The sequence below is a fragment of the Cyrtonyx montezumae genome, unplaced genomic scaffold (genome assembly GCF_038088225.1).
Source record: "Cyrtonyx montezumae isolate F1298 unplaced genomic scaffold, pur_monq_1.0 scaffold_17, whole genome shotgun sequence".
Classification (NCBI taxonomy): Eukaryota; Metazoa; Chordata; class Aves; order Galliformes; family Odontophoridae; genus Cyrtonyx; species Cyrtonyx montezumae.
Window position 1 is genome coordinate 36,099,179 of NW_027071903.1, and position 25,093 is coordinate 36,124,271.

General features: G+C 41.7%; 2 protein-coding genes across 2 annotated transcripts in view; one reads left to right on the plus strand and one right to left on the minus strand.

Moving 5' to 3' along the window:
- The window catches only part of TP53BP1 (tumor protein p53 binding protein 1), a 25,893-nt gene continuing 800 nt past the window's right edge, over positions 1-25,093 (plus strand). The window contains exons 1-25 of the mRNA XM_065734187.1: positions 1-184; positions 270-421; positions 624-694; positions 1,250-1,408; positions 1,869-1,932; positions 2,539-2,684; positions 4,084-4,204; positions 5,960-6,051; positions 7,380-7,576; positions 8,492-9,713; positions 11,043-11,162; positions 11,742-11,978; positions 12,520-12,583; positions 13,710-13,802; positions 14,960-15,452; positions 15,971-16,123; positions 18,056-18,345; positions 18,675-18,854; positions 19,058-19,479; positions 19,597-19,788; positions 20,724-20,927; positions 21,245-21,457; positions 22,098-22,192; positions 23,413-23,612; positions 24,780-24,925. Coding sequence (XP_065590259.1) covers positions 11-184; positions 270-421; positions 624-694; positions 1,250-1,408; positions 1,869-1,932; positions 2,539-2,684; positions 4,084-4,204; positions 5,960-6,051; positions 7,380-7,576; positions 8,492-9,713; positions 11,043-11,162; positions 11,742-11,978; positions 12,520-12,583; positions 13,710-13,802; positions 14,960-15,452; positions 15,971-16,123; positions 18,056-18,345; positions 18,675-18,854; positions 19,058-19,479; positions 19,597-19,788; positions 20,724-20,927; positions 21,245-21,457; positions 22,098-22,192; positions 23,413-23,612; positions 24,780-24,925 — 5,500 coding nt within the window. The 5' untranslated portion in view covers positions 1-10. The remainder of the gene's footprint in view (positions 185-269; positions 422-623; positions 695-1,249; positions 1,409-1,868; positions 1,933-2,538; positions 2,685-4,083; positions 4,205-5,959; positions 6,052-7,379; positions 7,577-8,491; positions 9,714-11,042; positions 11,163-11,741; positions 11,979-12,519; positions 12,584-13,709; positions 13,803-14,959; positions 15,453-15,970; positions 16,124-18,055; positions 18,346-18,674; positions 18,855-19,057; positions 19,480-19,596; positions 19,789-20,723; positions 20,928-21,244; positions 21,458-22,097; positions 22,193-23,412; positions 23,613-24,779; positions 24,926-25,093) is intronic.
- Positions 23,503-25,093, minus strand: part of TUBGCP4 (tubulin gamma complex component 4) — a 16,407-nt gene continuing 14,816 nt past the window's right edge. The window contains exon 19 of the mRNA XM_065734186.1: positions 23,503-23,586. The gene's annotated coding sequence lies outside the window, so the exon portion shown is untranslated. The remainder of the gene's footprint in view (positions 23,587-25,093) is intronic.

A 25,093-nucleotide genomic window follows, 5' to 3' on the forward strand; every position in this document is an offset into this window, starting at 1 on the left:
GGCGCCGTCCATGGAGCCCGTCGGCAGCCCGCTGGATCTCGGGCTCTCGGAGCAGGGGACGCCTTGCCTGATCGTGGAGGACTCGCAGCCCGAGGACGCGTGCCCGGAGCAGGACGCCGAGCAGGCCTGCCTCGGCGTGCTGGCTCTCCGGCTGCCGCTGCGGCGGAGCCCGAGCCCCGTGCTGGTGAGCGCCCCGCGCGGGGGGCTCGGGGGGCTCGGACTCGGGGGGCCCGACCGTCTTTGACGCGATGCGTGCCGCTGTCTTGCAGGAGATCGTCCGCGGTCCCGCCGGCACCCGGATGGCCGCGAGCCGCGGCGCGGCCCGGGAGCGGACCGCAGGTGGGAGCGCTGAGGGCCTGGTGCTCGCGGGGCCGATGGAGAGCGCCGCCGCGGAGATGCCGCCGCCCGGCCCGGACAGCAGGTGGGCGTGCTAGTCGGGCCTCGGCCGCCGTTTCCCGGCGCTTTCTCGCCCGATGAGATTTCTGTCGTACTCACTGACAGTGGGGGTGGCCCCGGCGCCGCCTCCCATCGTGAGGCCGGGAGCGGCAGCTGCACTGCCGAGAGGCCCTGTGGGGAGGTCTGCAGGGAGCCTGCAGTGATGCAAACAGGTATTTGCGTTGCAGTGCCCGTGGAAAGAATGCAGAAAGGTGTGAAGAGGATGATGAGGACTGTCCTGGCTCACCGGGCATGGAAGGTAACTTGATGTCGGTTACGCGTCCTCTGTTGTCTCGTTGCTGGTAGCCATGCTGATGTTAGAATGTCAGAAATGAGTGTTGTTACTTTTCCTGATGCTGGTCTGTATAGTTTGGTGCTTGAAAATCACAGAGTTTCATACTGTTGTTCCTAGGGTCCCTGTTGCATTTAGGTGAATCCTCATTGGCTGTAGCCTGAGTTCTTGTTGCTGTTACTGTTGCACTTTCCATTTGTGATACCAGCTGGTATCACAATTATTCTCAGAGATGTAGGATCTGTACTACCAGGGAGGGTTGTTTTCTGTTTGTGATATCCAAATATGGAGTAGTACTTAATGGCTTTATGGAAAGCCTTGCTGCTTATTGCTGGTTTGGTTGTAATGGTTGTGGTCACTGTTCTGTTACTGTATTTTTTTTTAATTGGTACCATTGTGATGAAAGGCTCTTAATTTATTCCAGGTTTTTCAGAGTCCCTTAGCATGTCTTTTCCTCTTACAAAGAGGGCTTTATAATTATTTTATTTGGTGCATGTCCTAGTTATGGGTCTTTCATATTAGATACAGGAATATCACAGCTGCAGTTTGGAGTTCTGGAGCTCTCACAGAGTCAAGATCTGGAGAGTGATGTTGCACCTGATGGAGATGTTAGGCATCAGCTTCACACTGCAGCTGCTATCCTCTCTTCTTCCAGAACCGTGAAGAGTGATACTGAAGATGGTATGTGAAATTTTTCTTTGATGTCCCTTTGTTGCTTTGCTTTATTTTTCTCAATTTAGAGGTGTCCTGTGTGTCTGATGGGGAATACTGTATTAGTAGTGCGCAACAGTGAGTTTGTCATTCAGGGCTGAATAGTATTTACCTTTTCTTTACTTTGGGCTAGTTTCATGTTTTCTTATTGCTATCCAAGAGTCATCAGTGATTCTTGAACCTCTCTTTCCCAGTTTATTTCTACAACTTTCAGGTACTGAATTGTATCCCTGGTAAAAATCTCATTTCATCTTTTCTTTTTTTTTTTTTTCTAAATTTCTTTTGTTGCCTTTGATAATTCAGTATTAATGCTTTCTCATATAAAGCTTATCTTGATATGTATGTAATTTACAGAGCTGCGTGTGCTTCTCTTTGTTAATCCAGATGGCTCGAGTTACAAGTTCATTACTGTTTTTCTCCACCTTCCTAGAACTGAATGTCAACAGCAGAGAAACATGTTCTGCTTTGGAAGGCCAACCAAAGGAGTCTGAAGGGTAAAACAGTCAAAAAATTTATTTTTTAAGGCAGCATGCATGGGATTCATTTATAAAATATACTGACATTTTTCTTACAAACAACTGAAATGTGTCTAGAGAAGAAGCTTCAGTCATAGAGGTTGTTTCAAATCCTGAATTAGTACCATATGGATATTAGACTATGAGTCTGAGAATTCCAGAGGCTAAGTGGTGGTTTCCAGGATTCTGTTGAGTATTTGCTGTTGTAAACTTCATAGTTTTAATTATTTTTAAATGTAGATGTTTATTTTGCTGGGAGCTATATATATTATCTTTTGTGCCAGATACAAGCTGTCACGTTCTGTCATAGAGTAGTAGTAAAAAAGAACGTGAAATTAAATTCTTAGAATTGAAGTCAGTAGAACAATCTGCATAGTGTTCAAATGTCACTTACAGTGATAGAAAACTTGAAAAATGCTTCTAGAAGTTTAATTTGTCAAGGATGGAGATGGTTTTTATCAAGTGAAAGAGATCTGCCTTTACTCATTTTCTAACTATGGCATATGGAGTTGAATAGCTTTCATCTATGCTGATTGCAGTTGACATGCTGAGTTTCTTGGGTCAGAGACTGTGTTGCTTTCCCAGAACACTGCTGGATGCAGAAGAACGTTCCAGGAAAGAAATGCCTGTCTGTAATCTGCCTATTACTGAGAAATGCATTGACTCTGGTCACGAGGACTTGGATATCTTGTCGACTCAGGAAGAAATGTTTCCTGAAAATAATGTAACAGGTAACAACAGACAAATGAGGCAAGAATGTTTGTCCCAGAGATCATTGTAATTATTCTTGCTTGATCTCTTCAGTCATGTAATGTTTTAGTGTGAGAGTGGGGAGATTGTTTTTTCACTTAATTTTTGCTAAAATTTATAATGGCTTTGAAAGGCTGTAACTGTGCTATGGGCCATTGCCTCCAGTGGTAATAATGCTTATCTTCCGTAGCAGCATACAGTCTAAAATGTGAATAAAGACTGTAGGCAAATATTGCAGGCTTTCATACACTGAATAACTTTGGTAAAGGATTGACTAAACCACGTTCCCTAGTGCCATGTCTGCATGTCTCTTAAATACATCTGGAAATGGGGATCACCACTTCCCTGGCCATCTCATTCCGGTTCTTGACCACCTACTTTGTAATACCTTACCTCGCTCTCCTCAGTGCAACTTAAGGCTGTTTCCTTGTGTCTGATCACTTGTCACCTGAGAAAGGAGACCAGCCGGCTTCTTGCTATAATGTTTCAGTTGCACAGAGCAATGAGGTCTCCCCTCAGCCTGTTTTTTCCAGACCAAATCCTCATTCCTTCTGTTATTCCTAATGAGTCTTTTTTTTCCAGTCCCTTCACAAGCTTTATTGCTCTTCTCTGCATGTACTCTAGCAATTCTGTAGTTCTGCTTTACTCTTCTGACTTGGCATTTCTGTTCAAGATAGAACAACCAAAGTCTTAGCCCAGTTTCAGTTTTATTTGCCCTCTGTGTTAATGTTCCTTTCCTGTAAGAAAAAAGATTACATGACATAGGATCAGAATAGAGGTCGTCACTGTGTGTTGTGCTAGGAAGATATCTTGGTTGGTTTTAGTATCTGCAGTTAAAAGGCTAATTAAGTGGTAGGGTTCTTGATGATCTTAATAGCAGTAGGTCTAGAAAGTAAAGTTCTGACAGTCAAGTTTGTCACAGTCTGTAAGACACATGCTAAGTGAACTCTCAATTTATGCTTTTTGTTTGGCTTTATTTTGTGCACAACTGTGTTTGTAGTGGTACAGTCTTCTGTGTAAACCCTCTGTAGCCAGAAGGTTTGATAATAGCTTATGCAAACTGCATGTGTGCTGTGGTCACTGTGACTTGTCTTTGAATCCTTGGAAGTAATGTTGGAACCACTGGGGATTTTTTTTTTTAAATCCTTAGGTATGAAGATTAAAAAAAAAAAAAAATCTATTCTGTAGTTAGAAACTACCTTTATCATCTAAACTATATCTTGCTCACATTTCACACGCTGAACTTCCATGTGCTGTCCTCCAGTTTTGTATGAAAGCCACCTCAGTTAGACAAGGACAAGCTGTAACTTTACAATAATGTGAATATTGCTTTTTGGAAAAATTTCTGATCTTACTTTCTTTTGTTCAAAATTGCTGCAGAGAGTGAGTGCCTTGTAACCAGAGTGGAAGACAGAAGTTCTCTGGCATGTACCCCTGCCCGCAGTCTGCACCTCCTGCAGCTCTCTGGACAGGGATCCCTTGTACAGGAGAGCCATTCCACGTAAGCAAAAAATACAACAAAAAAAACCCAAGAACAAAACTACAAAATTATAACCAAGCTGTATTGCAGTAACTTCTGTACCATTCCCACAACTTTATTTCTCTTAATTTGTACAACCATGGGAAATTATCCTAGTTTGGGCTTCATGTTGCCTGTTTGTGTTTGTATCTCCAAATTTGGAATATCCACGTGGTTAAATAGGGCTTTCTCAAGTATCTATTAATCTGGTTTGAACAGATATTACTCATTATATCTCTCCTCATTTAGGCGGCATTAAATTAAACATTATGAGGAATTTTAAAACTTTTTGTCTCAATCTCTAAAGCAAAGGATGTTTGCACACGTTTTCTTAGTCTCCTGGCATCCTTCTGTCAGAAAGTGTCCACGTGTGCACGAGGTAGGTTTTCCTCCAGCTAGGTAAGGGATGCTTCAAATAGGAAGACTTTACATACAGAGAATATTGATTTATGTTTGTATTTTTGTATAGTGTTATTTAAAGGCTACCACACTTGTGCTGTAAAGAATGATAATGTCAGTTTGTTGTTATGACTCAGATGTTTGTGTGTGTGTGTGTGGTATATGGGACTTCTGTCTAGAATATATACAGCTGAATAGGGAGTTAAGTTGCAGTTTTTCGCTTGTAACACTGGGCCAGTTTTTGAAAAGAGCTCTTTGCTTAACTGTTTTTTGCTTGAGAAAGACTCCTAACTGAGCTTATTGGCTCTATTCCAGCAGCAGCTGTCTGCTGAAAGTTCTTTCTTTGACTTGCCTGTTGTAGTAACTCCTATGTTTTTGTTTTTTTGTTTTTGTATATGGTGATACTGGATGTGATATACTTTCTCCTGCAAGTGACTTTTTGCCCTTCGCTGCTGTCTGACATTTCTTGTTAGCTCTTTCTGTTGTCTATTTCCTCTGTGTGTGTGTGTTGTCTTAGGTGGAAGTTGTCAAAGCAGACAGCAGTTCAGTTTGTGTTCTGGCAAGGTTTCGTTGACCTTTGAACCTGAATTGCTGACTATTTTATTTATTTATTTATTTATTTTGAGGAGGCTGACCAGAACTCTGCCTCAGGTTTAGAGTTTTCGCATCCTCCCCTATGCAGCCCACCAACAGTGAGGCTCGAAGACTTTCTCTTTCTCTCTACTCCCCCACCACATGGGGATCCTCGTATTGCAGTTTTTCTGTCAACCTCTTTATTATCAATGTTTTTTTTTGTCTCTCGTATCTTAAAACCATGTCCTTGACACTTTTACTTTCTCAGTTACTGCACTATTTATCTCTAGGTGGACTGTATACATGGTAGGAATTATCTGTAAATGTCTTTTGTACTGCACAATGTGAAAAGCAAAGAGATGGTCTCAAAATGAATGGGTTAGATGACCAGGTTATGGTTTATTTGTTAACTAGCCCTGTTGCAGGCAGTGAGGGGATGACTATGATCTCCTTAATTTCCCATTAAGTGTGCATTGTCAGGTGACTTTCTAGTCATATTTTTCTTGGCCAGAGCTCAAACCAAATGCAGTTTAAGTGCAAAATTTCTACTACAAAGGTGGAGTATGGCTTTATTTTGCTCTAAAATGAACTAATTGTGTAGTCCATGGCTGTTTCTCTGGTCTTTTGCTAGCAAGCACCTGGTACTCTCCTCTTGTGAGAGGACTCCTATTGTGACAACCTAGAGCTGTATTTGGGGAGAAGTTAATACATTTTTCTATTGATGTTTGTCTTCTCTTGTCCATGTTACCTTTTCTTGGTTTACAGCGGCTCTCCAGGCACAGTTGTTCCTTCTCCTGTTGGCCTTGCATCCAGTGCTCTCATCCCTAGCAGTCCTACTGAACAGGACCAAGGAAAAGGTAATTTTTTTCTTATGTTCACCTGTAGTTGTGTTTCTTTGTGGTTTAGTTTTGGCATGTAGCCTTTTCAGAACTTGTTTGGATTGCTCTTAAAGTATAAAGCAGGATTGAGCTTAAACAGCTAGATTCGGGGAAATCTGTAATTGTGACCCCAATCCTGATAAGCTCTCTATTTATTGCAAAGCTATCGTAATAAAATTGGTTTTCTTGGCTAGTTCTCTTTCATATGAAAGAAGAGGAATACTTCATATGGAATACAGATTGCTGCTTGGCATTGACCTCCTTTCTTAGGGTGAGCTGTTCTTTTGCTACAGGTAGATATATATCCGTCGTAAATATATGCTGTTAGAGCAGTAAGAAAGATAGAAGAGAGCATCTATCTTAAATGACTTTTGAAAGCTCTTTTAAATATGTTACATGTGTCCATTCTAAAAAGTCATGCCAAGACAGCTTGTTCAATGTGATACTTTGGTTCTTACATGTTACCTGTTTGCTATCAGGGTTGACACGACCACACAGACTTTCAGTATTATGGAAGATCAGTATTCCTTTCTGTGAGATTCCTATCTCATTTTCTGCACAGAATCTGAAGTACCTTTAGAATACATGTCTAGTTAGACGGGTATGAATTTGGTTGCATTTTAATAGAAGTAGCAAAAGAGAAAGGAAAAAAGTAAAACTGTCCTCAGAAAAATGCTTTGTATAAACTTCAGATACTTTTTTCTAATTGTAGAAGTTCTAGACCTTAGTCTTCTCCTTCCTCTCCCTTATGTTTTAAGGATAGTGTAGCAGAAATGGTAAGTCATGGCCTGAAGCAGTGATGGAGCACCTGGGGGGAAGGCAGGGGCAGCCCAGGGGAGCTCAGTGCATGCAATGTACCTGAGTGACTGAAGGGCTGGAGCCAGGATCCACCCCTTCCCAGCCCTCATTGGAGGGTTGGCAGTGGAGGTGAGGGGATCTCGCTGGAGATCCCTGTATACCTGAGGCCTTCCAAAGGTAAGCAGCTTTTTATCCTTTGTTTCTGTGTCTGTGGTTGCTGCATTTGGGCTTGGCCTTTGCTGCAGCCAGAGATTTTGTCATCCTGCTATTACTGCTGTACTTTCTATCACTTTGTAGCATTTCAGGTAGTTTTGTTCATTTCCCTGTCCTCACAAAGAATTCATCTTGAGAGATTTCAGGTTCACCCATGGAAGCATAAGAAAGTTGCATAGGCTGCTGAAGATAAGTCTTTTAACAGCAGTGTTGGAAACTGGGTACGACACAGGCATCTGCTAGTAATTTCTGTTCTTTAAAACCAGATGAGCAGGTGGATATCTCTTTCCCTGCAGATGGAAGAGAGCTAATGCAGAAGGGACAGAAGGAAAAGGGACTAATGCAGGACGAGCAAAAGAGAGATGTGCTAGTGGAAATGGTTATCCCACCAGGACCTCCTGTCCCACCGCAAGCTTCAACTCCAGTGTCCCAGAGTGCCCCAGCCTTCTTTCCTGAATCTTTACCTATACCATCACAACCAGTGTTCTCTCATGTGAGTGTTCATCTGAATATCTTTTTTATATATAATTTCTTTCTTATATATAATATAATATAATTTCTTTCTTATATATAATATCTTTTTTAGATATAATTTCTGTGGTTGTTGCAAAAATGTATTCTGAGTCAATTCTGTGCTTCTGTATCGAGCTTCCCTACTAAGATTATTCTTATGAGCTTCCCTTTTCCCAGCAGTCACATTTATACACTGATGCTCTTCTTCAGAAGTCTTCTGTCAGAAGTTAGACTTCTACCAAGAGGTCTATTTTTATCATTATTTCCCATGGAAAAGGTGAAACTGTTTTGCCTTTGTATTCTACTATGAATATTCTACTATGGAATGCTAGAATTCACTTAGTGCAAATTTATTTTAAGTTGCTTATTCTTATTATCTGTTGTTTGCTTAGGATTTCAGAAGGATTTAACAGATACTTGGTGGCTTTATAACTCAGTATAACAAATTTCATCATTTTAAGGCAGTAAGTAAAAGTTGTGCTGGAGAATTCAGGAGTTGACAGGGTTTCTCCTTAGCTGAAAGTGGCTTTCATACTAATATGATTTTTACAGAGTCTTTCCAGAACTCTAAATTGTTTGACTAAAAACAGCTACTGATTTACCATAGTTGTCCTGTACTTCATAGTTTGGTAATAGAAGAGGTGAACTAAAGACCTTGTGTGACTGCCATGGAGGTACTGAGAAGTATTGGATTATAATTTCTCTCGGTAAGAGTGTTGCAGTTGGTACTTGGGTATATAGATTAAATTTTTTTTATCCATTTTTTTGTTCTGAACTTGCTCTGTATTATAATTCTTTACCATCTAGAAATAACAAATGGCCCAATTTGGGGTACCCTGATACATATCCTCATGTTCAGTGTCCCACTTTTTAATTTTAATTTTTTTTATTTTAGGATATCTTTGTTCCAACTCAGAGCCCAGAGAAGAAGAATGAAGGAGAAGAAAAAGCTGCTGTTTCAACCTGTTCACATGTACCAGGAGACCTTTCTGGACCCACAGATACTTTGTCAAAGATGCCTGTGGAAGATTCTGTGTCACAGCCTTCTGAGTCCTGTAATCTGACGCTTTCTGTAAGTGGATGTAGTGAGCCCACAAACAAAGAAATCAGTTCAGACTCTCTGAAAACTGGCCATGATAATGAAGCTACACAGATACAGATAATTTCTGAATGCAGTATTTCAGATTTGAGACTCTCTTCTGTGGAGAAGGACAATGGAAAAATGAGGCCGGATGCAGGCCATCGAGACCTCTCTGAGAACTATGAAAAAGTGAAAAAGGAAGATATGTGTACTGCAGGAAAGCCTGTAGCACAGTTAGGCAGGGCGGGCATAGCAGGAGATGGGACATTAGCCCCTACAGCACATCCAGTTCACAAGTGCATTTCTGGAAGTCGGGCTGCTGCAAATCAGTCTCATCACTCTGAGATTTTGCCCTGTGATCAGGGAAGAGAAGCTCAGTTAGAGAGTCATTTCCTGAAAAGGAGTTCTCAACCTGAGGCAATTCCTGAGACTCAGTGCGAAGAACGGGAAGAGGAGATGCGTGTAGAAGAGAAGCAAATGAATGAAGACAAGTCTCAGAGGTTTATTCTTGAAAGGAAGGTGGAGCACCATGAAGATATGGAAGTAGAATTTGTCGGCGGTTCTTGTAAAAATAGCAAAAAACTGTCTGAGACTCAAGAATTAGGAAAGATTGGACCAGAATGCTGGGGAAAGGAAACTTCGAAAGATCGTGCTTTTGGCATTGAAGAGGCAAAGGATGAGGATGAACTGTCCTTTAAAGCTGCTTCAGAAAGCAGCCCAAAGCTGAATAAAGTTTTGTCTAAACCTTCTGAAGGGGAGTTATTGGAGCAGCACAACTTGTTTCCTAAATTAAAGATTGGTATTCCATCAGAGGTGGCATTGTGTGCCAAAAGCCATCCAGATGGTTCAGAATTACATCAGATAATGGAGACTCAACCAATACGGCAAGAGAAGGAGGCTCACGTACTGGTGACTCAGCAGGAGAATCAGGTGCCAAAGAATACAGAGGTTACTGCTATGACAGTGAATCTGGAGCAAGAAGAGCAGATGCAACCAGAGGAGCGGGCAGCTGCTAAGTCCCCCAGTCCTTCCAATGGTAAGTGAATTTTGGTTAGTAATTCATAGGAGAACGCTTTGAGTAATGTCAGCATGTACAATCCTCAGCACTGGTCCTGAATTTGTACTGAATAATGAACCTTCACAACAGTGCTGCAGATTTCTCCTTACATGTGTAATGTGCCTGTACTTTTTTCCCCATTGCAATGCTACTGAAAGCAAGAGTGACGAAGTAAGTAGTGTTCCTAACACCTACTCACTGCTTTTTGAATATATTTGTTCTTCACCTCCCATGGAATTTCTGTGTGTGTAAAATTCTGGCTTCGTAGATTACTTCAGTAGGAGATTTGACAATTTAAATTACATTCAAAGTAAAAATCAAACTTCTCATTTCAGCACGTATTAGTTTCATGTATTGACTCAGAATTCTGAAAACTTAAAAATCTGAGAATGTAAATTTGTCCAGAAACTTGTGTGTGGCAAGAAAGAAGAAATTTGATGTGAGTATGGGAAAATTCAATTTCCCTTTTATTAAACCATGTTAGGCATTGGTAAAGCATAGAGATTGCAGGAGCTCATATACATCCCAAGTTTGTCAGGCTCAGTCTTAACCACTCAGCTTGGCATTGTCAGCAGACTTGCTGAGTATGCATTCAGTCCCACTATCCATGTCACCAACAAGGATGTTAAGTAATACTGCTCCCAGTACAGACCGCTGTGAAATCCCACTTGTCACTACTCTCTACTTGGACATTGGGCAACTGACTGTGACTCTTTGAAAGCAATTACCCGGACTTTTCCTTCTCTGCTTAGTGGTCCATCTGTCAAATCCACCTCTCATTTTGGAGACAGGGATGTTGTGTGAGGCAGTATAGAACTTCTTGCATAAGTCCAACTAGACGATGTGAATTGCTCTTTTGTTACCTGTGATGGTAACGTGTCATTCTGCATGAGATCAGATTATTAATTCAGGCAACATGTGGCTCTAACAATTTATGTGTCCTAGCCTTCATTTCTATTTCTGGCCTTTTTCTGTGCGAAATCCTGAGCATCTCTCAAGCAAACCTTCATTCTATAAAAGTTTGATTAATGTCAATGTATTTAATCTCATTTTTGTTTAACTTCTGGGGACAAGTCCATCAGGTTGACCACAGTCCAATCTTCAACCAAGAATTTCCACACAAAATGTGAGGAAGATCAGTTAGAGCACCAGTCCCAAGACAGTAATTAGATTGTTCAGGATGATCTTGTGCAGTATAGCACCAGAGTTACACTTTTTCCTCATTTCTACACCGTAGTGAGTGATGCTTTTGGTACTTGAAGTGGAATACCCTCCTGAAATTATTAATCCTGGCTCTCCTGGTTTTAGGAATACCATTTCATTTTACTTTGCCAAAGGAGGGCGATACCATTCAACCACTGACCAGCATAACACCACCTCTCACTGGCCAACTTAAAATGGGACCTAGAAGACACAGCACCCCAATTGGTGAGTTTGATATGATATGAATAGTTCTGTTCTTTAGTGAAAGCCTGTTAGAAGATTTTGATTCTGGATGCAGAATGATAGGATAACTCATACGTATTTTAGCAAAAAAGATGTTACTACTCAGTGAGGAGGGCTCATCCCTCTAGTGCTGCTTGAGTATTGGGTTGTATGAAGTACATCCTCCTTGAATTTATTATGTTTATGTATACAACTCCATTAAAGGGTACACAAGACCCCTCTGAGTAGAGGAAAAAGTCAGTCTACAAGAAGATTCTTCCTTATATTCATGGTCTTTTTTTTGCAAGACTTTCTCTGCCAAGGTTACACAAAACATCAGCCTGTAGTTGCTGAATAAAAGGAAGTATATACTTCTGCTTTAGTAATAGTAAATGATTCTCATCACAAGCTTGGGATGATATTGGGTTGAAGAACTCCTGTTCTTTAGAACGATAAGATGACCAGATGGGAATTTCCACTGCTGCATGCGGCAGTGAGACCAGATGGGAACCTCAATACTACCAAGTGGAAACCACAGTGGCTACTTGCATTTGTACTGTTTTGCTGTTTTCCTTTTTTCAGTGGATGATAATTGTCCAGACAACACTATAGCAACTAGTGATGTTACAGCAGAGGGCACAATGGGGACCAATAGTGTCACTGTGGAAAGTGCAATGGTATCAACAGATGTGTCAGAAGTGTGTGAAAAAGGAGATTCTTGTGCAGTTCCTGAGACTGATGCAAAACTCTCTCTACGAATGAACCTTGTTACCCCCATGAATGATGGGAGCGACGAGTCCCTACCATTCAGCTTGGAAAGTAAGAGCATGAAAAGTGAGAATGCACGAGTTATACTAGATCTTAGCCTTAACTCAAAACCTGTCTGTAGCGTTCTCTGAGACAGTCTCTGTAATCTTGTTTTTCATTTGGGGCAGTGTCACTTAAATTTGTTTCTCTGTTTATACAGTGCTTTAAACAAGGTTGGAGTGAGAAGAGACCCCTTTGTTATGGGGGAAGGTATTTCAAGCAGACTGAAAATTGTGATCTGTAGTGGCAATGTCTTTGGACAGAAAATAGATTCTGTTGAAGGAAAGAAAAGATACTGGAAGTATAATTCAAACACGCAAGTTTGGCTATATTAATCAGAACAGCAGCATTCAGTCTGTTAGTCTAAAACTCACGCATATGTATATATTTTTATTCAAAATACACACACACAGGCTCAAGCCTGTGAGTGTATTGGGTGGGGAGGCCTGGGGTCACTTTGTCTGACTTTGTTTGACCCCTCAGCTGAGCATGAGGTATTTGGAAAGGCAGAGGAGATGCACTGAAATTGTCTCTCCCTTCCCTCTTGTTTCAGAGCCCACAGCCAGTGACAGGAAAATTGGATCCTCTGCTCAGGGGATCTTCAGGGCTGCTGCCAGGTAACTGGGCTTGTTGCTGTGCAGAGTTAATACAGAAATCTGGTTAGATCCTTTTCCTATTCGTTACCAGGGACAGGGGTTAAAAAATTAAAGTGAGACACAGGAGCTCTTTTAGAGCCAGCCACAACATTAACTCTTTAGTTCTCCAGTCAAGTTTAAGTATGTAGGCATGGACACGGTGGGTGCCCCACCTGCTGTTTCTCTGCAGGCTTTGTGCTTCCTACTAACGTCAGCAGTTTGCCTCGTTTTGATTATAGTCAGAACAGAAATTGATGTCTTGTGCAGTCCAGAATGCAAGTCTGCACTGTCCAGCTTTTACATTTAAACACATGGTTTCCTCTTTTCTTACTGTCAATTTTCTGCAAAGAATCTCAGCTCTGAGGAGTTCTGAAAGAAAATTCTTTTTGGTGTGAGACTGATAGAAGAAACATAACAGTCACTGATGTACTGAGATCACAGTTTAATTTGTTGACCAAAATGTAAGTTATTCCCTTGATCTTTTCCTCTGTATGTATCTATTTTCTCTCTTATGTAAGAAATGAAGTTTCAGAGGCTGGTTGCTGTACTGTATTTCCACAGTGCCTAGCACTGCTTGGTTGTAACTTTTGGGCTGTGTGTTTAAGTACTAATAATAATCTGAGTTGGAGGACCCTGTCTCCAATTGTTGAAGTGAATGTAATGGTTTGAAGCAGCGAGACAACTTTGAAGTAAACTCTTTTTGAGGATAAGTTGCCTTTTTAGGTGTAGGTTGAACTTGAACTCTTAGGGTCTGTTTTAAGACTATTACTCCTCATTTTTTTCCTATGATGTGAAGATTCTAAGTTAAGCCATACGTGGTCTAATGGTGTTCCCCAATGGCTTCTGCAGGTAGTGGTTGGTAAAACTCCTGATAATGCTGCATTTTCTGCAATCACTAGATTGCTCTTGGCTGTGAGGTGGTTGGCAGAGATGACAGAACTACTTATTCAAGATGTTTCTTGACCTTTGAGTCTGACCATCTCATTTGTTCTGTGGCTGTATAAGTCAACAAATTCAATGCCAGTTGTTGTCTTAAGGAGCTGTAGCTTTGCAGTATTTTCACTCTCTTTAATGCACTTTTTTTTTTTTTTTAAATCTGCATTGCTAGCTCCCAGAAGGCATCATCTGTATTTAGTCGTGTCTGTGAAGTTCGGCGAGAGGAAGAGGCTAGAGACCAGAGCCTTTCAGCTTCTCCGTTTAGGTAACTATTTACAGTCCTTGCCTGCCAGTCTTATTTGGATTTACCTGCACTTGTGTTTTTCCTGCATCTTCAAAATTGTGCTTGAAGTCATTATCTGAAGTCTGGGTAACTTAAAAGGTTGGGCACAGTGGACTGAGTATAATGACTATGATATGTCTGTATCTCAGTTGATAATCAGTCTGACTTTCTGAGTGAGTAGCGACGTGATTCTGGCTGGCTGATAAGCTTTGATACATCTGGAGCTTGGGAGGAATGAGATAACACTGCTTCCATACCTTTTCTTGCTCCTTTCTCCAGGTCTTGTGACCTATTACTGTCTGTGTTATTGTCTGTCTAAGTCCATATATTTTTGTTGCCTGTGGTCCTTTTAAAAGGGCTGTACTCCTGCACAGTCAATAAGGGTAAGGGTGCTGGCTGCATGACCTAGTATGGAAATCTCCTTCTTCACTGTTTTTCATTCTGTCTTTTGATGAAGGCAGTGAGGTTTTGACCTATGGAGAAAGAGTAACCTTTATTGCAAGAGCACTGAATGATTGTTTTAAAGATTGTAATGACTAGGGGATTCTAGTGCTGGGGCAGTGTACAGACAGAATGTGACAGTCACTCCTCAAAGCTTGTTAGATACAAGAGAGTCCAGGTGTGTGCTTCTAGTAAGGCTCTTTATATGAGTTTGATACATACTTACTTGTATATACTCAGTAGCTCTGTTGGCAAGGGCGGAGAAATTCTCATGGAACTGTTAGATAATGTTTGTGTTTATGCCCCTGACTCTTCTTGGTGGTTGTGATTACTGGTTTCAAACCAATGGTGTGCCAGAGCAAATTGTAGCAATGACTTCAGGATGGCTTGACTTCCAGAAAAATTTTGTGCAGATGGTGCCTATTATGTGGAGCATATATTGTTTGATTAGTGTTTGTAAAACTCCTCTGATGTTTTGTAGTGTCAGCCATTCTTCCAGCCACAATGTGGATCACTTCAGAGATGTTGAGGTTATTTTATAATTTGAAAACTCATTGAGGTGTGTGCAATCTTAGATGCAATTGAATAACTACACTGCTGGTTTTTTTTTTTCAGTAGTACTTTCACCTGTGTGACAGAATATTGGGCTTTTTGCTTTTTTTGTCAGTAATTTTCATCTGCATGTAACTGGTTTGCAGGGGGAATCTATTCAGCTTTCCTGGCACAGAAAAGAGCGCTGAAATACGTGAACATCCTAGTGATCAGCAGCACAGAGCGGATGACAGTGGTGGACAGCTCCTAATGCTTCAGAGGCTGCAGCAGGGCTGCCATCAACAACCTTCTTGTACAGAGCAGAAAGATTCTATGGAGGCTGGTACTGTAACCACTCAAATAGAAGAAGGGGCAAGAATGCAGAAGAAACCAAGTATGGAGGTTGCAGTTGATGAAAGCCAAGGGAAGCAGGCAGATACCAATAATAAAGAGATTCAAACTACAGCAGACTGTCTTTTTACCCCAACAATGGTTACAACAGCAACACAGACAGCAGAAGGAACTTGTAGGCGAGTGGATGTGGGAACCAGTATGTGTGGACAAAGACCTGGGCGACAAGATGTAAACGTCCAAACTGAGGAGAGTGGGCAAAAGCTTGTGAATACCTCTGGTGAAGACATAGACTGTCTACACAGTCAGGTGGGATGAAGACTGCCTGTATTAAATTTTCCTACCTTAAAACAGCAAAATATTCCTGCAGTCAGTAAATTCACTAACTTTTTTTCTGATCCAAAAAAAAGCCAGAAGACTACTTTAGAATGTTAATGTCCCAAGCTTTTTTATATCAGCAGTAGGCAGCTGCTAAGGTAGCAATTCTCAGCAGATAAGTTTGGAGAGTAAATGTCTCAATATTTTCTAGGAAAATATGGCAAGTAATTTTTTTTGTGTGTATTTGTGTCCAGATGTAGATAATGCTATTAAAAGGTGGGTTTTGTTGTTGTTGTTGTTGGGGGAAATGGCATGAAATCTTGAAGAAAGGCTTTGATGCCTCCTGTTTGTGCCAATAAACTTAAAGCAGCTGATTCTGCCACTCCAACCAATGACAATGGGTAAATTTGTCAAGGAAGAGCTCTTCTAGTTAAATGTTGATGGCTGTACACGGAGATTATTGATTTTGGTGGTTGTCTGTTTTGATTTTAATTTATCCTCTATTACAGGGGGAGGATGAATTTAACCTTCTCCACCCTCCCAGAGGCCAGGTTCAGCGTCGCCACATGCGAACTGTTCGGGAGGTGCGCACTGTTGTTACCCGTGTTATAACAGATGTTTACTACATAAATGGTACAGAGGTGGAGCGGAAGGTAGTTGAGGTGAGTTCCCATTTTCAGGGTTAAACTAAATAATGTGTTGACTGAAGAATAAAGTAATGAAAATTGAAACGTATTGTGGCTGCAGAAAACATCAGTGAGCAAATCAGTGTGCTGTGATCACAAATCTATCTCTGTGCGCATATGTGTAGACTGTTCTGTGTACATGGAAAGCTGTGTGGTTTTGCGTGTTGCTGGTTCGTGCCTCGTACTGTATTCTGATGGCACACTGTCTTTTTCTTTTTGATTCCCAAAGAATGGAACAAAAGACTTTACTGTGTGCTTCTAGATATTTAAAATGTTCTGTCAGAATGGAAGAGCGGAAATTCCGTTAGCAATAATCACATCTACTTGTAAAATTGAACTATTCAAAGCTGTTCACTATGTTTTGCAGCTCAGTGTTATTTCTCACCTGTGGTCCACAGACTTCCAAGTCCTGTGGATCAGAGTCTAGAAAGCATCTTAAACACAGAAAGTAAACAAGCTATTTTTAGTATACTTGTGTTGCTCTCCGTTCCATTCATTTGTCAAAATATCTGTCGGGAAATTGAAGGGATAGTCAACAAATGCTGATTTGATCTATGCAGTAATCATGTCAGCCTGTTAGCGGTAAAACTTTACTGCTCTTCTATTATACAGGTAAAAAACATAAGTGTCTTGTTGCTGCATTGTTACAGTGAGTAAATGCATAAAGAGAAAAAACTAGTTCCATTAGTTATGCCTTAATACTTGTTACTACACATGACATTATTTATCGTAATATTAAAATACAAAATTATATTTTCTTAAATGTGTTTGCATAGGCTGCTTTAACACAATTGTTCAACCATTTTCAGTTCTTCTGTCAACATTTGGTATCAGTATTTTGTTGACACATAGCTATCTGTGAAACTTAAATAGCTTCAAATGACTAGCTGTCTGGAAATTGATCTTGGGTTATTGGTAATCAGCAGCTGCTAGTATCTCAAGTAGTTGTTGCACTCTCCCACTCTAAAAGGATGGTAATTATTTCATAGGTTCATAGGTTCATTAGGTTGGAAAGGTCCTACAAGATCATCTAGTCCAACCATCCTCCTATCACCATCCCTACCCACTGAACTACTAAATCAAATCCCTTAGCACCTCATCTAGGGATTTGATTTAGTAGTTCAGTGGGTAGGGATGGTGATAGGAGGATGGTTGGACTAGATGATCTTATAGGTCCTTTCCAACCTTATGAACTTACGAACTTATGAACTTATCTGAACGCTTCTTGAGTAGTGCTAGGGATGGTGCCTCAACCACCTCCCTAGGCAGGCCATTCCAGTGCCTGACCACTCTTTCAGAAAAAAAATGTTTCCTCAGGTCTAATCTAAATCTTCCCTGGTGCAACTTCTGGCCATTCCCTCTCGTCCTGTCATTATTTATCAGGGAGAAGAGGCCCACCCCCTCCTCACCACAACCCCCCTTCAGGAAGTGGTAGAGTGCAATAAGGTCTCCTCTGAGCCTCCTCTTCTCCAGACTAAACAATCCCAGCTCCCTCAGCCGCTCCTCGTAAGACTTGTGCTCCAGACCCCTCCCCAGTTTTGTTACCCTTCTCTGAACACGCTCCAGGGCCTCAATGTCTTTCTTGTAGTTAGGGGCCCAAAACTGAACACAGTAGAAGAACGCACTGAACTGAACACACTATTTGAAGCCAGACTAATGTGTGGATTTGAATTTGTAGTCGTTCAACCTCTATCCTGGTGACTTTTTCTTTTTTCATGTGATTTCTTCACGTGGAGCAGCTATATGATCAGAGCTGATCTATAAGTCAGTCCAGATTCAATCTGCATGGCTGTCTTCAGTCTCACGAATCTCAACTTGCCTGTGCTCTTGCCTCATGATCTTCCATTCTAGCAAGTCTATCACCTTTGAAGTGACTTTTTTTTTCTTTTTTCTTTTTCCTCTCATAAGGAAACTGAGGAGCCTGTAGTGGAGTGCCAGGAGTGTGAGACTGACACATCTTCCTCTAGAACTACAGTTGGCTCATCGCTGACCTCAGGAGACCTCGGTGATGTCAGCTCCTTCTCTTCTAAGGCCTCAAGCCTCCACCGCACATCCAGTGGAGCAAGCAGCGGTCTCTCTGTCGCACACAGCAACAGCAGTTCGGCACGAGGAACTGGAGCTGTCAAAGGGAAAGTATGTGGTACAGAAAGTGGAGAGTTTGCTTTACCCGTTGGCAGAGGTGTCTTAGGAAAACTAAGGTACGTGCAGAGCCTTGAGAATGGAAAATAAGGTATTTTGCAAAAATGAACAGCTGGTTTGGATGTAATGTGAAGCAGGGTAGACTCTAAACCAGGATTTTTTATCTTGATGAACAGAAATAATGAAACAGTCTTTGTTTTTCCATCTTTTTTTCCTGAAAAAAGTAGTGGTTGTTTCTTTGTGATGCATTGTTTTGCCTAAGCTCTTAAGAGCTTATGAGGAATATGGCAAACTTTGTGTCCAGTTATCAGATCACAGTGAAAATAGGAGAGTATAATGAAGTGGCATCTCTTTTCAGAATGGTTAACTGAACTCATGATTTCTGTAGCCCTAGGAAAGGAGTTGGTCAACCAGTGTCTCCTCTCAGAGTTAGCCAGGCAGGAGCAGCACTTCTGTGTGAGGAAGAGGAGGACTCTATGCTTGGTACTCGTCATGGTGGCAAAGCACCCATGACACCTCGTGGGCGAGGAAGAAGAGGCCGCCCACCATCTCGAACAACTGGAACAAGGTACTGTGGGAAAAGGTTGTAATTTTAATTTATTGTCAAGGAAGAGAACAGGAAGTGACTGTGGCAATGTGACAAAAAACAAACCATTAATGTTCAGGAGGTAATTTTTTGTGATAGTGTGTAGCGCTGGCATCTAGCACAAAAATTCTTCGCTTTGTAACTTTTTTTCTACCTTTCTGGGTTTGTTTCTGTGTTTTCTACAGAGATTTAGCTGGAATTCCTGTTGTAGAGGATCTGTCAACTACAGGATCACCTGAGGAGAAATCATTTGTTCGTGCAGTTCGCCTACCAGATGGAGGGGATAAATCTGACTCATCTGGCTTCTGTGCCTTACGTCAAAGCAACTCTCCAGAAATCCCGTTACAAATGGTGGCTGGTCCTTCAGATTGTGCAGACTCATCTGCTGGGAGCAGCTTTGTGGGCCTCAGGGTTGTAGCAAAGTGGTCTTCAAATGGGTACTTCTATTCTGGAATGATTACACAAGATGTTGGAGCAGGGAAGTACAAACTTCTCTTTGATGATGGGTATGAATGTGATGTACTAGGAAAAGATATTTTACTCTGTGACCCTATCCCGCTGGAGACTGAAGTAACCGCGCTCTCCGAGGATGAGTACTTCAGTGCAGGTAAGAGTAGTCCTTGAGCTCAGTCCTTGAGTTCTTGAGTTGCCAAATCCAGTGAGAAGTGAGTGCTCGTCCACCTGACTGTTTCTGATTAACAGGTGTCATTTGCTGTCTTGTCAGGTGTAGTGAAGGGACACCGGAGGGAGTCTGGAGAGCTGTACTACTGCATTGAAAAGGAAGGCCAGAGGAAGTGGTACAAGCGAATGGCTGTTATCCTGTCTCTGGAACAAGGAAATAAGCTCCGAGAGCAGTTTGGACTAGGCCCTTACGAACCTGTCACCCCCCTGACTAAGGCAGCTGACATCAGTCTTGGTAAGTTCATAAGTTCATAAGTTCATAAGGTTGGAAAGGACCTATAAGATCATCTAGTCCAACCATCCTCCTATCACTATCTCTACCCAACTACTAAATTAAGTCCTTTAGCACCTCATCTAAACGCTTCTTGAACAGCGCTAGGGATGGTGCCTCAACCACCTCCCTAGGCAGGCCATTCCAGTGCCTGACCACTCTTTCAGAAAAGAAATGCTTCCTCAGGTCTAATCTAAATCTTCCCCGGTGCAACTTGTGGCCATTCCCTCTCGTCCTGTCATTACTTATCAGGGAGAAGAGACCTACCCCCTCCTCACCACAACCCCCCTTCAGGAAGTGGTAGAGTGCAATAAGGTCTCCTCTGAGCCTCCTCTTCTCCAGACTGAACAATCCCAGCTCCCTCAGCCGCTCCTCATAAGACTTGTGCTCCAGAGAAGGGGTGGTGCTGTTCAGTTCTGTGGATCTACAAACCTGTCAGCCTGACCTCAGTGCCAGGGAAGGTTATGGAACAGATCATCTTGAATGTGATCGCATGGCAGCTATGGGGCAGTTGGGATCAGGCCTAGCAAGTGTAGATGGGTTAATGGAAGGCAGGTTCTGCCTGAGCAACCTCATTGGTGCCTTCTATGACTGTGCGATCTGTTTCGTGGATGAGTGAATGGCTGTTGATGTAGTCTACCTAGACTTCAGCAAGGCCTTGCTGAAGTCTGTCTGCTGATTAAGGCTGCCTGATTGGTTGGGATTAGAGGAATGGGAATCAGCACTGTGCTCTTCATTGGTTGGACTAAGAAGAGCTGGAAGATGTGCAGAGCTCTGACTGGCTGGGCTGAACAGAGAGAGAAGTGAGAGAGTTCAGCCATCTTTGGTTGACTACGTGAAGATTATGGAATTACTAGATGACAACAGGTGACCAGTTCAATTTTCATCTTATATCACAGATAATCTTGTGGAGGGAAAGCGGAAGCGCCGTAGTAACCTTGCCTCTCCCAGCACCTCTAGCAGTAGTACAACTCCCACTCGTAAAGGGTTGGAAAGTCCGCGTGTGCCACCAGGTGTGCTTTCTGGCAAGAGGAAGCTTGTTGCGTCTGAGGAAGAGAGATCCCCAGCTAAACGTGGCCGCAAGTCAGCAACATTAAAGCCTGGTGAGAGTCTTTGAATTGCCTGTCTCCTTATTGTTTACTAAGTCCTAAAATGCCTTCATGCTTACTGCTGTGAAGGGTCCCTTTGTTTGGCAGTCTGTCAGTAACCTGAAATATTGTTTCTTTAGTCACTTACTGGTTTTTATTTGAAGTCTTTGCAATTGTAAGGGTAAAAAGATACCAGCCTATCCTAGCCTGATCCTAATCAAGTCCTGTCTTCACCAGTAAAGTAACTGAAGTTGCACATATCCTAAATCCTTCTGCAGGTCTTTTTGCTAAACCTGACTTGTGAGTCTCATGGTGCTTCCATCTCTCCACAGGGGCTGTGAGGGCAGGAGAGCTTGTGAGCACCTGTGAAGGTGTAGATGCTGTAGATCCCCCAGTGCTGGAGGACCATCATGGACCATTGCCACACAATAAGACCCTCTTTTTGGGTTATGCCTTTCTCCTCACCATGGCAACACCCAGTGACAAATTGGTCAATTGCCAGAAGCCATCAGATGGTCCTGCAGGGAGTAGTGAGGAGGAAGAAGGTGAGGTGAAGCTTAGCCATTGCATTTTCAAGTGGAATGCAGTGGCTGTAGGTAAAGGACTGCATGCTGTCTGGCCAGGCATTTGTGTGAGTGCTTGTTTTACCCTTTTGCTCTTTAATCCTTTGCAGAAAGGAGCTAAGACTCAGTCTCTGTTTTAGAGAATTTACAGCCTCAAATGTATGATGTTGTGTCAGTGATGACTATAATGCTTCTCAGCAAATTAAGAAAGGTATGACAGAGACCAACAGTCTGAGAAAAATATAATATGGGAAGCAAGATTTTGAGAGAGAAGTGATAGTGCTGGGAAAGAGGGGTCTTGAAAGTATGAATGCATGAAATGTATTCATGCATTCATGAATGAAAGTATGAATGCTGCAGTTTGCTTTTGCTAAAGTAGTTGTGTTCTATGCAGTGAACTTCAGCATGAAGAAAGCTACAAGGTACTCACTTGGCTAGCTAGGCCAATAGTCGTGCTTCCCGTTGTCATGGTTTTTTGAGGACTCTGAGGTTGTTTTTTTTTTTTTAGATATTCTAAGGAGAAAAGATAGGCATCCTTCATTAAAGTTGATGAGGGCTGTGTGGATTGAAGAGGGTATGGACCTGAATGGATAACAGCCAAATTCTTAACTTTCTGTTTTAGAATTCTTAGAGATGACTCCATACAACAAACATTATATAGCACAGCAGCTACGAGCAGGAGCTGGCTATATCCTGGAAGATTTTAATGAAACACAGGTAAAGGCTTGCTCACTAATTTATAGAGTGATAGTCAAAATAGTTGAGATTAGAAAGGATTTCTGTAGATTGTCTCCTCTAGCATCTTGCTAAAAGCAGGACCAACTTGAGCACATTGCTCAGGACCTTGTCCAGTTGGACATCCTCTTGAGGCTGGATGTTCCACAGCCTCTTTGGGCAACTTGTTGCAGTATTTGACCACCTCCAAGTAAAAAAATAAAATAAATAATAATAATAAAAGTGTATATATATGTTTACATTGAGTTTCCTGTATTTAAGTTTATATCTTCTTAAGTGGATACTATCAAATATAGTTTGTCATCTTCTGTGCACCCTCCTGTCAGTTAATATGCATTGTGAGACCACCTAGAAGTCTTTTCATATGTCCAGAAGAGTGCTGTGCAGACTTCAGGGCAGAAGGTAGACTTTTTTCTTTTTCTTTTTTTTTTTTTTTTTTTTTAACTTTTTCATGAGTGCATGCAATAAAAGTGGATAAAACTAAACTTGATCTGCCAGAGTCCCATGCTAAACATTTAGGTGAGATTCTTTTTATTATACAGTCGCATCATATATTTCTGCATCTGGTTTTTCAGATGTCCCTTTATAGTTTGTTTAAAAACAAAAAACATAATTTTGGACATCACTCCTATCCTCCTACAGTAGGTGTCTAAAGTGGGTCAGTTGAGTCACTCCTTAAAATTTTGTTTTCCTTCTTATCACAGAATCACAGAACCACAGAATGGCCTGGGTTGAAAAGGACCTCAAAGATCATCTAGTTTCAACCCCTGCTGCTGTTACAAAACGTGGTTATGTACAGATGCAGGTGCCTCCACACTGAGGCTGCCTGTGTCTTCGTTTTTACACACACAAAATAGGTTCTGATTTTTTTAATATAAGTAAGTGTTGACTGTCACTGGAGCATCTTTCATGAGGATAGTCTTTAATGGCTTAAAGTTACAGTTTAATTGATGTTTTTCTCTTCCACTTCGGATAAAGGAAGAGAGATATGATACAAGAACAGTAAGTAGAGTTTTTAGTCTGTACTGCACAGCATGGAATAGATTCTTCTGGTCTCTGAATCTACTTCACTTCTCACATAACAGGGCTGTGAAGACAGTGTTTTGGTTGTTTTCTTCCTTAATGTTCAGCTGCAAGTAATTTCAAGGCTTTTCTCTAAGCACTCTGTTTCCAGTTTGCATGTCTTTTTCTCTCTCCTGAAGTGTAATGCAGCATATCAGTGTCTTCTGATTGCGGATCAGCATTGTCGAACACGGAAATACTTGCTGTGCCTTGCCCGAGGGATCCCTTGTGTGTCTCATGTCTGGGTCTACGATAGCTGTCATGCCAACCAGCTTCAGAATTATCGGAATTACCTTTTGCCAGCTGGTTATAGCCTCCAGGAGCAAAAATTGCTAGAATGGTAAGTAATAAGTAATAACCAAGATGTAAGTGCACAAGCTAGGGATTTAAGGAGAGAGAAGTCTTACGCTTGGTTAGCTTTTTTGAATATTGCAAGTTCTGAAGGTGTCTATAGTACTGCTCCCTGTGTTTGGTATTTGTATAGAAAGAGCACTTGCATTTCTTTTCTTGGATGTAGCTCCAACAGCAAGGTGGATTTGGCTGCCATATGCACAAAAAGACAGTCTGCCAGGAAGAGAGATTTCAGTCTCTTAAGGAAGATGAAATTCAGGCAAGACTTCCCACTTACTTAGCTGCTTTCTTTTAATAGCTTATAATTTATAAAGGAGAGCAATACTATTGAAGTTTTCTTTTTCACTGGCACGTTCTGAATTCAAAATACTTTCTTGGCATTTCTACTGAATTTAATCACATTCTGTTTTAAGAGTCCTTGGAGACAGTAATGAACAGACAAAAGCAGATTTCAAAACAGTCTTCGGGGCTGGAGGCTGATGCTAGATTGCTCAGCCCTATCAAAGAGGTGCTTTGAATAGGCACAGAACAGGTTTTTCAGGATCGGAAAGATTAGCATTCAGGTGGCTGCACACATGCATACACCTGCCCATGTGTGTACATGTGCATGTTGCTAGTGTGGTCAAGCTCTGCTTACTATCTGTAAATATAGGAAAATTGCTCCAGGTATTTAAGGAACATGTGATGTTAAGATATTAAAAGTACTAACATGGGAGACAGTCCGTTGATGTGAGGAGGTAAATAATGGTCCTCAAATAAAATCAGAGGTTATCTTAGAATTGTAGACTGGCTTAGGTAGGAAGAAGGGACCTCAGTGACCACCAGATTCCACCAGATTCCAAACCCTGTGCTGCAAGCAGTTGGCAACCTCGCCAGCTCAAGTACTAGATTAGGTTGCCCAGGGTCCCATCCAACCTGGCCTTGGACACCTCTGGGCATGGGGCACCCACAATTTCTCTGGGTAACCTGTTCCAGCACCTCACCACCCTCTGACAGCATCTACTCTAAACCTTCCCTCCTTTATTTTCCCCTTGTTCTATTACTATCCACCTATGTAAAAAGTTAATTTTCCTCCTGTTCACAAGTTCCCTTTGAATAGTGGAAGGCTGTAAGATTATCATATGTTCTTAACAATCTGCAACTTTTTCTTCCACAGGCACCCACGAGAGAACCCATTCCATAACCTGAAGGTTCTCCTGGTATCAGATCAGCAGCAGAACTTCCTGGATCTGTGGTCTGAAATCCTTATGACTGGAGGAGCATCATCTGTTAAACAGCATTTTTCAAATGCTAACAACAAAGGTACTCATTGGCTTTCTCTAGTAGCTGGAAATCTCATGCTGCTGTGCTCTCCTGTATGATTTAAAAAAAAACCACTTAGGGTGGCTTACAAGCATGTCTATAAGCATAAAGAAAGGCAAAATGCTGACACTAGCTCTCTGACTGAATGTAATCTAATCTAGATTACAT